General features: G+C 44.2%; 1 protein-coding gene across 1 annotated transcript; it reads right to left on the bottom strand.

Annotated features, from left to right (window-relative positions):
• On the bottom strand, positions 1-4266 carry LOC138970174 (uncharacterized). Its single transcript, XM_070342666.1, has one exon. It carries the CDS (start codon positions 4264-4266, stop codon positions 1-3), a length of 4266 nt encoding a protein of 1421 aa, XP_070198767.1.
• Between the last annotated feature and the right edge of the window lie 8105 nt (positions 4267-12371).

The following is a 12371-nucleotide window of genomic DNA, read 5'->3' as shown; positions in this document are numbered from 1 at the left end:
CTACTCAGTGTCTTTCAAGTGGAGTGGGACCAGCTTGTGAATGGGTCGGTCGATGAAAGATGTCTGCACCTTAGGCAAACCTTTGGTCGTCTTCACCGAAGTCGAGACCCGCAGCTGAACCGACCGAATCAAGCCATCACCACCTGGATATGTCTTCTCAACGCGGGCCATTCTCCAGGTGCCCCTCGGAGCTCCATCTTCAATGAGAAGAACAACCATGCCAGGCTGCACAGCGTCCTTCTGGTGAAACCACTTTCGTCTCGGCTGCAGTGTTGGCAGATACTCTTTCTTCCACCTAGTCCAGAATTGTTCTACCAGGTACTGTACTCTCCTCCATCTCTTTCTTGAATACTGATCTTCCTTCTGGAAGGTTCCTGGGGGTGGAAAGATCGGTTCCGGTTTCAGTGTGAGCAGGTGGTTGGGTGTCAGAGGTTCGCAAGAAGTCGGGTCTTCCAGCTGAGTCACGCAGAGAGGCCTGTTATTGACCACACTGGCGACTTCATGGAACAAAGTTGAAAGAGTGTCTGAAGTAAGCCTGCTTCCATGCTCCAAGAGCAGTCCGGAGAACACCTGGCGAACAGTTCTGATGAGTCGTTCCCAGACGCCTCCAAAGTGGCTGGCATGAGGAGGATTGAAGATGAAGTTGCAGTTCCGTTCAACCATTTCTTTGACTACCCTGTCTGGGTCCATTTCATGACGAGCTTGTCTAAACTCTCGAGCTGCACCGACGAAGTTGGTTCCCCTGTCACATCGAATAGTCTTGACATTGCCGCGGATTGCAATAAATCTTCGAAGTCCACAGATGAAAGAGTCCGTGGTCATGTCTTCTAAGACTTCCAGATGGACAGCACGTGATGCAAGGCAGGTGAGGATCAGTCCATATCGTTTCGCTTCCTTCCTGCCGTGCCGTACTGTGAAGGGTCCAAAGCAATCCAGGCCAGTGTTGGTGAAGGGAGGTGAAGCTTCTATTCTCTCTGCAGGGAGATCAGCCATTCTCTGCTCCATTGGTCTTCCTCTCAGTCTGGCGCAAGGAACACACCTGTGGATTACAGATGTAACCAGGCGACGTGCACCACAGATCCACAATCCTCTTGACTGTAGGGCTGCTAAAGTAGTCGTACGACCTTGATGTCCAACTTTCTTATGGTGATACCTGGTAAGAAGCAGAGACAAGTGAGACTCGCGTGGCAGTATGAGAGGATGTTTGATTTTGTGGTCTTCCTCAGAACTTGACAGGCGTCCACCAACTCTGAGCAGGCCCTCCTTGTCAGTGTAGGCAGCGAGACGTTTCAACTCTGCATGAGTGGATCGCGATGCAACAGGATAGTAGATCAACTGTATGCTCCTGACGAGCCGCTCAAATGCCGTTTCCCTATCTTCCAGGGGGGTGGCAACCGAATCTCTGCTTGGAGTAATTGTTTTCTGGATCAGGCGCAGCCAGGTCATGATGCGCATCACCACTTGAATCAGCTTCTCGAGTGTGGAGAATCCTTTGACCAATTCCTCTGCATCATCTCGAGGTTTCGTTGGTGCACACACGAAATGGGATCTCACTTCTCGGTCATTGTCTTCAACAGGCACGTCTGGTGGGTCATCAGGACAAATAAAGTCTTTTTCCAGTAGCCTGATCAGGTGCTCGTTAGTGCGATCTCTAGTGCGAAAACAGAAGACAGATTTTCTGGTGGGCGGTCTTGGCTGTTCGAGAGTCTTTGAAGCGAAGGCGTTTGCAGGGGGTCCACCTTGTTCACATGATGCCGCGACCTCTCCAACTAGGCCCCAGCCCAGTCTCGTTCGTTGAGCGTAGGGTTGGCCAGGTTCACCGAAAACTACTTCCAAAGGGCGTAGAGCTTCAGATACATTGACGCCCAATAGAATGGCGATGGGAGCATCCAAGAGAGGGGGGAAACAGTGGGCGATGTGTTCAAGATGAGACATGGAAAGTATAGTGTCTCGCGTGGGAATCTGGCTCCGATCAACACTGATCTCTGGGTGGGAATAGGCTTTCGGAACTTTGAGAGTCTCTTTGGAATCATAGGCTCTCACACGTAGATTGATGAACGATTTGCATTCTACTGTTTCTGCCTTGGAGGTCATAGTGGTCAGTGTCAAAACAGAGTCCTGTGCTCCCAGGTTAAGCCTGTTCATCACCGAATCGCTAAGGAAAGTCGTGTCACTCATGGTATCGAGCATGGCGTAGACGAGTATTTCCTTGCTTGGGTCCAGTCCAGACGAGACATATACTGGCATATAGAGGGAGTAAAGTCTTGTGGTGATGTGGTGATCGACGGCATAACTCTTCTTGACTTCATCAAAGAGGCATTCTCCACATTTGGTAGTGGCAACAAACTTCATATCAGTTTCCTCGTCAATCAAAGAGACTTGGTGAGTGGCTTTGTGCGTGGGATTGAAATCCGGGTCGTGCATTATTGTAACATGCTTCATTTTGCAAGTGTCACAGGAAACCTTAGCAAAACACCCTTTGGCAGCATGGAAGCCTCTCAAACACTTGAAACAAAGCTTTCGTTTGATCGCAAACTCCTTTCGTTCTGCGTAGGGTTTTTCTGCCAACTTCTTGCAATCTGGGGTAAAGTGTTTATCATTACAATAAAGACAACCTCTTTGTGCAGGAAACTTATTTGTTGTTGGGTCCTTTACAGTGTCTTCTCCCGACTTGTTCTCCTGTTCCGGTTTGTCCACTTCGCTGATTGTTGTGTAGGTCTGCTTGCCCTTGGCCTTGGTAGACTGTGACTGGTCAGCACCTCGTTTTCTACCTTTATTGTGAAGATCTGCTTCGTGAAGAGCTTCACATTTGCTATCCAGAAACTTGACAAAGGTGGCAAAACTTGGATATCTGCCACAGGAGAGCTTGCTATCAGCAACACGTTGCCCCCATGACAATGCTAGTGAGTCTGGAAGCTTGTGGGCTAGACGCTTGATTTGTGCAGGGTCTTCTAGGATACTAAGTCCAGTTATCTTCTTTGCCATCACACAGCACTGTCTGAGAAAGTCTACGTAGTTTCTGAGGGAGACTGTATCCTTATCCTTCACTTCTGGCCATGCCTCCAGTCTTTCTTTCAATGCCTCGGCAATGGTGTAGTCTTCTCCAAAACGCCCTTTCAATATTTTTAAGGCACTATTGTAGGACTCTTCTCCGAGGTCATAGTAGAGATCACCAACGGCAACTTTGGCTGGACCTTCGATGAATTCTCGAAGCATCAGCATTTTATCTTCTGGTCCAACTGCACTGTTCCTCACCATGTGCTGAAAGGCTGCAAACCATGATGGATACTCTAAGGGGTCCCCTCTGAACACTGGTGGCTTTGGAACGGGAAGCCTGCTAATTGTGAGAGCATCTGCGATTGACTTTGCGAGGTTGACGTAGGTGGTTGGAACGGCATCTTCTTGGGGATAAATGCAATGTCTCTGTTCATGCAAGCTATCCGTGTTAGTCTGAGCGGAGAAAGCAGGATACCTTGAGGTGAAGGGTGGCGCGCTGGCATTCAGTGAATGTTCGCTCTGTATGGGCAGTCCTTGACCTGCTTGGGGTTGTCCTTGTGAGGAATGTGGCCACTGACTCAGATCAGACTTGAAGTGGACTTGTGTGTTCATAGGAGTGTCTCGACGCAAGCCGTTGGGGTTATGATACGTTACTGGAACTCTAGTATGATCTGTATGCACCTGGTTGAACCTTGGGTCAGTGTTCATTGGAATGTGATGGGGCATGTTACTCAAATTAGCATCTGTCCCAAGGTTGTCACTCATGCTTGGTTGGGCATAATTCGTCTGTAGGGCTGTTCCTTTATTAGGCCTTGCAGTGGGATTTACCCTGTCTGTTATGCCTTGGTTTTCAGTGCGAGATAAGAACAGTTCATTGATGGGATCACACCGGGGCAAGGAGTTCAGGAGGGAGTTTGCTTCATCCTTTGGGGCTGCTGGATTGAGAGCATCTTCTATGGCATTGGCTACGTTCAATTCCATTTGTAGTCTTGCTCTGTCTTCTTCCAGCTTTACTTGAATCATTTGGTTTTCAAGCTCCTGAAAGCGCCTCGCCTCCTCCATTTCCCGCTGAGCTTCTTCTTGCTTTATCTTCTGTAAGCGTTCAGTTTCCTCCATTTCCCGTCGGAAATCTTCTAGTCTGATCTTCTGTAAGCGTTCAGTCTCCTCCATTCCTCGTTGAACCTCTTCCAGCTTGATCGTTCTCTTCTGTAGCTCCATTTGATGTCTCAGTTCAGCCTCTCTTCGTTGGGTTTCTTGAAGTTTTTCCATCATTTGGCACTTGGCTTGAAGAGCGGCTGCTTCTGATCGCGCAAGACGTCTACGAGAAGAAGTTGAAGAATGGGTCCCAGAAGAGTGCTTAGAGCTGGAGGAAATGGAAGAATTTCCTGGGTTTGTTTTAGTCTTTCTAGATTCATTTTCCTTACGCTTCAGATCTGTAACGTCATTTTGTTTAGTCTGGGTGAGCTGAGCATCTGGGGGCTCTAGAGTAATTTGGGCTAATTGGTTAACTAGATTGTCAGAGATATCAAAAAGTTCACAACAAGAGTCTTCGTATGGGGTAGACAGTTTCAGATATCTGACGGCTACAAGGCGTTCCTTTAGAGCTCGGCATTGTTTCAACAGTGTGGTATGTAGCTCGCGGGCCTTTTGTGGGCTTATTGAGCTACCAGCATGTAGATTCTCCTGTATCTGGCCTACCAATTTCCCTACTTCTCGTATGTTTTCTTCTAAGTCTTTGGTCCGTGTGGGTCCAAGAGTCTTAACTGCGTCTGAGCTTGGACCTGATTGGCGGTATGGTCTGGTGTCTGATGGTGGTACATTAAATGCCTCTACTGGTCTGTCGGAGATCTGGTCGGTGGATCTCGTCATATGGTGCTCTTCGTCTTGAGAAGTCTGTTTTGAAGCCTGGCTGTCTAGAGTGAAGGTAGTATCGGCTGAAGGCAGTGAAAGATGAATGTCGCTGAGATAAGTTATCTCTTTGGCTTTTGATTCTTGCAGGGGCTGGCTGGCATCTTGATCTTGGTCGGCCATGGTGGGTGAGCTGCTTATGTCCTTTGATAAGAGGCGGAGAGATGACTAGGCGTAAACGTTGATGAGTCTTCTCTCGGCGCACAGTTTTCACTGTACTCGCATTCAGTTTATGGGACACGCTAACTGCCTCTTTCTCACGCTGAAGAATTCACGCAGGTGATGATGTTACGGGAGGTTTATTGTTGTATTCCGTGACCATGACGCTGACCCTGGTGAAAACTACAAAAAGTAATTTAGAATACTAGAATAACTAAGATGAAACATCAAAGCACATTCTCATAAACGCATAACTTCAAACATGTTAATCACCTCTTTAAATGGCGAGACGGCGTCAAAGAAAGCACAAATCATTAAAGCATAATTATTACATTGACGTGACGCAGATTCCGGCTTAAGTAATAACTCATAACATTTAAATAACAGAATTAGTAACACTGAATAAACAAAATAGGCAGCGAAATTAAGCGAATCGTCCGAAGTCTCAAATAGTCAAATCCGGTCAGACCATGAATTCGCGCATAAATTATCAAAGTAAACTAGCTTAACCAACGTATATTTCCCTTTCGGCACTATAATTACAAGTTAACTGCGAATTTAAAATCCATAAAAAATGTCAAAATTCCCTACAAATTAGATACTCATCAAATCAAACTTGAAATTTCATCATCTACAGTTATTATTGCGGACAATCCATTCGCTCAAACAAAACAAGCCGATAATCAGCAGAAAACGCATAAACAACGTCCAAAAATATTCAAGAAAAACGTCTCGACATATGCGGCAAATCCGAGCACAAAGTCAGTTGCAAACGGTGCAATATAATAGGCATATTTCGGTAAACAATAAGGCAATCATAATGCAAACAATCAACAGATAAATCAACATACCTGTACTGCGCATTGTCCCATTAAAGAAACTAACTTCAGACCACAAACTTCACTGAAGTGTAAAAAAAAAGAAAAGAAAAGATAGGCTTCCTTGAACCTTAAGCCTACTGCCTCCGACGGTTGCCAGTGGAAAAATGACCTTCAATCGCTATTCAGTTCCCGCATACCCTTTTCTGAATAGTGCTCAATACAAAAACACAACTGAATTCTTTGGCCAAGCAACACAAGCACGAAATCAGCGCACACTTCGTTACAAAAACTCACGCCGATACCGGTGAAAGAGTGAAGCTTTGGATAACACGACCAACAAGAAGGAATAACAGAGGGGTCAACACACATTGAAGAAGGAGAGAGAGAAGGAAAGAAGGACAGAGGGTAGGAGGGAAAGAGAGAGAGAGGGGAAAGGAGGGAGAGAGGGAAGGAGGGAGAGATAGGGAAAGAGAAAGGGAAGGAGAGGAGAAAGAGAAAGGACATAGAAATGGAGAGAGAGAGAGAGAGAGAGAGAGAGAGAGAGAGAGAGATATGGAAGAAAAGAAAGAAAGATAAAGAGATAGAAGTTAAAGAGACCTAAAAGAGCAGAAAGAAAGTAAAGAATGAAGAGCTAGCGAAAAGAACAGTAAAAAGAATGAATAAGGGAAGAACGTAGCAACAAAAAAGGAAACAGTATAAGAGAGAAGAAGCTAGAGCAGGCAAAAAGAGTTTGCAAAGAAGAAAGAATAAAGTGCTCAAGACAACAGGCCTCAGAGGGAATGGCCGTGCACTGCCAATCCAAAAGAGGCCTACAGAAGGTGAAGAACGAAAGAAGGGAAGGCACAGAAGAGGGTAAGTACAGAAGAGCTGAAGAAGGAACAGAGGTGGATAAAAGGAAAGAGTAAGAGGAAAAGAAAGGGAATGAGAGTGAAGAAGAAAAGGAGGAGAGTGACGATTCAACAAACACCCAAAGATTGCATTTTGAAAACGCACATACAAATTCTCGCCTATGAAGGCGAGCACAGTGTGTGTCTCTACAAAATTGTCTCTGGCGCGGGCCTTTATAAGATTGTATTTCAAAATGAATACAGTAGAATCCGCTTAATAAGGCCACCTCCGTGCAGGACAAAAGTGGCTTTATTAAGCGGGTGGACTTATTAAAAGGATCTCAGGCAAACAGAGCAAATAAAGCAAATAAAGCGAAAAAGCACTCAAATCCAAGAGGATTTAATACAAATAAGCAAATAAAGCAAAGCGCTGAAATCCGAGAGGAAAATACATGTATCTGATACGGTATGGTCATGGAGACGTCATCATCAGTCTTTTCCAAGGAATCTGTCCATGGACAACTGCTGGAGAGGCTGAGCACGGAGGAGGTCGTTGACCTCAGCCCGGAAACAGTTGAACATGTCCATGTTAAATCCCTTTCTCTCCAATCCAATGCGGAGTTTGTGCATGCAAGCCCGCATTTCAGCATTTGAAGGGACTGCTTCCTCTTCTTCCTCCTCCTCCTCCTCTTCCTCGCCCTCAGCACCGCTGGCTGCATCTCTCGTCTGGGTAGCCTGTGTCTCGACTTCTGCCACAATCCTGTCCAAAGCTGCATCTTCGTCTTCATCTGGTATGGTCACGAGAACGTCATCATCCATGTCAACCCAGGCATCGAACTCTTCAGCGGACATACCCGGGGGAGGGGGGACTGAAAAGTCAGTCTCTCTCTCTGTCTCTGTCTCTCCTGCATGTGACTCGGCGCTCACCATTCCAGCCTTCCGCCAGCAATTCATGATGGTCGTTGCAGACACCTTTTGCCCATGCATCCGCCAGCATGTGCATTGCATCAAGCACAGGCACATTCTTCGAACTCATGAGATCAAACCACTGCTGTAGTGCCTTCTCTATTTCCACATATTTCCCAAGTCGCTGACGTTTTCTTTCAGGTACAGGACCAGATGCAGTCTCACGCAAATTCCCTTCATTTTTCAACAAATTTGTCAGCATCCCACGGGAGACTCCCAGAGTTACAGCACCTTCCCTGACAGAGACAGACGGCAGCGCTCTGAACTTCTCTAGGATTGCCATCTTTTCCACAGTTGTCATGTCTGTCCTCTTGCGTTTGGTGGCCATGGTTGCTTGTGTCCGGATTTCAAACTAAACCCCTTTCTATCCAAGAATTGTTGGCAGTGACAGAAATGCGATCATGAACATTCACTCACATGAACAAAAACTTCTGTTTGAAGTTGTTTACGACCACTGACTTGCACTTAACGTGATTAACGTGATTTCAAACTCACAAGGCCAAAACGTCTCAGGTTGTTTTGAAAACCATTCATGGATTAGCTGTGAGTGATCAGACAGCGATTACAGACTCACTGTTACTGCTTTTCACATCTAACGCGAGCCCAAAAGTGGCTTTATTAAGCGGGTTAGTGGCCTTATAAAGCGGGTTTTTTTTAAGCATAAAACATAGGTGAAAATCCTTGCAGCCAGAAATTGGCCTTAAAAAGCGCGTGGCTTTATTAAACGTGGACTTATTAAGCGGATTCTACTGTAGTATGGTTTAGGAAGGGTAAGATGTTGGTTGAACCTGCCTTTGTTTCAATTTTTACTCAGATGCGAGCTCACGCGCCAAGAAGGCGTGTTTGTGTGGATTCTACAACCTTTTTGTTCAAAATACTAACAATTGTGTCTTGTCGACCAGAATTTATGAAAATTTGGGAGATTTTTGTATACTCCATCGCAAACGTTTTCATTGCTGTGCCGAGTGACAGAAATATTAAGGTCCGGTGTGCTGTATTTCTAACACAGTAGCCAAACACAACGTCAGAGTAGGCCTAAATGTATACCCCAATGATTGCTAAGGATATACTTTTTTCATAACAAAAATATTTCTATTGTGAGAGATAATTTGTAAGAACTTGTACTCCGTATTTTGCTGTCTGACTAACAATGTTTAATTAAATACTTGATACGTATATGAATTAGACAATGAGTTATGGTGTTAACAGGAAAAAATATTTTTCTACCTGCTTTTAAACACAAAACTGCATCTGTATTTGTATAACATACTCGGGCGGGGATGTAGCTCAGTCGGTAGCGCGCTGGATTTGCCGGTATCCAGTTGGCCGCTGTCAGCGTGAGTTCGTCCCTACGTTCGGCGAGAGATTTATTTCTCAGAGTCAACTTTGTGTGCAGACTCTCCTCGGTGTCCGAACACCCCCGTGTGTACACGCAAGCACATGACCAAGTGCGCACGTCGGAAAAATATCCTGTAATCCATGTCAGAGTTCGGTGGGTTATAGAAATACGAAAATACCCAGCATGCTTCCTCCGAAAACGGCGTATGGCTGCCTAATGGCGGAGTAAAAAACGCATAGAGTTTCATTAAACGTGCACAAGACAAACTGAACTTTCATACTGGGGGAGCGAGCCAGTCTGAAGAGTACTCGGGTCCAGCGCGAGCGTTTTTTATTGTCAGACTTTTTATGTGTAACTATGTGTCTATTACTTATCTTATGTAGGCTATTTTCATCTTTTAATTTTTTTTCTTCTAGATTATCTTATATAACTATAAGTGGTCGTTGTCTATGAATTTTTAATTTTTTTGTAATGCTTGTATGTTATTTCCTACGAGGAAACTCTTTATATGTAAAATGTTGAATTTTAATGTCTAATGTAAAGCGCCATGAGACTGCCATTTGGCGGTGAACAGCGCTATAAAAGAATGTTTTATTATTATTTATTATTATTATTATTATGTCCATTTAATTTCATTCGCCTCCAGAGCCAGTTAATTCCAGGCGAAAAGGCCGAACCGGAAGTAAAGTGTTTCGCAAATGAAGGCCGGCTTCAAGTTTAAGAAACTGTACGTGATTTCCGGTCTGGTTTGGTTTCATGGCGGCATGTGTACACTCTTCTGCGTGCTCAGTCGGTTTTGTAGTTCAGATTTGTGTGTGTACATTGTTTTTCAATCCAGATCTTGCGCGAAAAAGTACGGCCTTTCCCGTAGAAATGGTTCGGCTCACCATCTCAGATCTGGTCTTGTTTCATGGCATGTGTGTGCAGTCTTCTAAGTCTGCCTACTCAGCCGGTGTTGTAGTACAGATATTTGTGTGTAGTTTTTCAATCATGATCAGTAAGTTGCGCGTAAAAGTTACGGCCCTTCCCTTACAAACGGTCCGGTTCGCCATATATCAGATCTGTTCAGGCTTTAAAGGCTGCCCTTTTCGTAGCGTTCATTAATTAATTCCTATTGTTTACATGTGCCAATAATGTTATAAAACTGTACTTAAGGGAATATAATGACGATTAGCTGTAGCTTTCGAACACAGAAAAAATTATTTCAGTATTGCAAAGTGGTTTTGATAGTGTCGAATGTAAACAAAACAGTCTCAAAGTGAAAGTGGATGTTTCCCGGAAATTGCGAAGTTAACAAGAATACAGAAAAGCGCGCTTTCCTGCTTAGCACAATACGCTACCGCGCTAATCTGGCGTGTCAATATCACTACGTTTTGCACGTGGAAGGTGAGCGATTTCCTTCACGCGGGGATTGGCGACGCTGTACTGACGGTCTAAAAATAGCCCAAGTCCTGGAGAACATAGCAATAAAGAATTAATTATCCCCGAGTACGCTAGTAAGCCTACTTGGGCTCAACAGACTTTAATTGTGTGTGTGTGTGTGTGTGTGTGTGTGTGTGTGTGTGTGTGTGTGTGTGTGTGTGTGTGTGTGTGTGTGTGTGTGTATGTCTGTCTCGACTTAACAGCCTATTGCTGGGAAACTACTGGGCGCAGTTCGTTCAAAAGTTGATACACTAACCGCTTGATAATAGGTCCGATTGATCGTATTAAAACTTCATAATGTTACCTGGGACCTAAATGCGAAATAAACCACAAAAACGACTTGGTGGTGGGAGGAATTCACACGGAACAACAGCCAGCCAGGCAGCCTGATAGAACAGCCAGCCAGCGGATACTGTCGTCACAAAAAGACGTCATGACAAAGTTACACGCAAAGCGAAAGAGACTTTGACGTCATTTACTTTTGTTCGGAATTTTCCGTCTGTTCCTAGCTTGTCAGTGAAGACCTGACGTGAGTAAGCTTACCCAAAACGTCTTTGTTCTCTATTCACATTGCAGCTGTGAAATAATCAGTCTTGTGTCTCGGTCGTGTAGGTACAGAGTTTGCTTCTGCAATCATTGTGTTCGTGTTGATGACGGCTTCATAAGACAAATCAGCGAATCTATCGTGAGGAAGACGTTTATGTACAAATCACCGAACCCAACCCATTTTGTGTGTGCATTTTTCTGAAGAATAAACTGCATGTGGTTAATTTCATCCGTTTAATGCTTGTCGAAACGAGCCATAAGGCTTTAGAATAAAAGATTTCACGCATTGCTTGGCCATCTGATCACAGATGAGGTCGCAGTTTGTAGGTTGAATCTATGAATCGGCCAGAGATAGATCTGCATTTCTGGTCAGAAACCAACATTCACACCACAGGCATTCCAAACATTTATATAGGTATGTTACAAAAAAATTCAAAATTTTCATTTAACATTTTGATCTATATCACTTGAAAGAGCAGAAAATCAGCATTCCAATGGTATATATAACTTTGAGATTGGATAAGTGTAACCCGAGTTATGAATTTTTAAAGTAATAAAATTCGTAATAGAGGCAAAGAGGATAAATTGAAACCATTTTTGACATTTTTCAGCTAAAATTAACTGTAACTCACACATTTGTTTATCAATATTGTTCAATTTGGTATCAAAAGAAAGGTTCAGAGCTCTATCTAAACAACTATAAAAAATGTAAAAAAAAATTTTATTTTTATTTTTTTTAGTAAGTTAGTATGAAACTGAGAGCAGACGAACTTCCGACCGCCATGTTGGATGTGAATACAACATGGGTGACAATCCGGGCGCAAAGCGGCGCATCCGTTAAAAGGTACTTCGCATCGCTTTATCGACTTGAAACTTTGGGAAACAGCAGGAAAATGGTCAAACTAACTGTTCAGAGGGGTCTCATAAGAGTTCAAAGGCTATAAATTGGTTTATAAAAGTACCTCTTGTGTGTCTTCTTCGCCCGATATTCTGGCCGGCGAGCTCGACAGTGTTGGACTCGCCATCTTTCTCAATCTTAAAGTCAAGAATGTGCTCTACGTCTTCGACAGGGTGCCTATGTGATGTAAATTTGGACAAGAATAGAAAAGAGGACCCCAAAACTGAGACAGTGTGAGTGATCAGAAAATGGGGGGCCATTTTCAATGACGTCAAAAATTGAGCTGCGCACGCATTTTGTAACATACCTAATTTATATTGTTAAGTTATGAAGAGGGTCGGCAGTATATTTTTCACTGTGATCAAATAAAAGAGAAAGGCCAGTCACCACGCACATCCTCGGCTCGCATGCAATGTATTTATATAGCAAAGGGAATGCCTGTAATTCACACAGAGCAATCACTTGGTCTTAAACGTGCACAAGACAAA

This window comes from Littorina saxatilis, linkage group LG7, assembly GCF_037325665.1.
Source record: "Littorina saxatilis isolate snail1 linkage group LG7, US_GU_Lsax_2.0, whole genome shotgun sequence".
In the NCBI taxonomy this organism is placed as follows: Eukaryota; Metazoa; Mollusca; class Gastropoda; order Littorinimorpha; family Littorinidae; genus Littorina; species Littorina saxatilis.
This window is presented reverse-complemented; position numbering and strand designations above follow the sequence as displayed.

Bases quoted from the DNA above. Each gene is read 5' to 3' on its own strand.
- LOC138970174 (XM_070342666.1), bottom strand. From the start codon at position 4,266: ATGGAAAAACTTCAAGAAACCCAACGAAGAGAGGCTGAACTGAGACAT.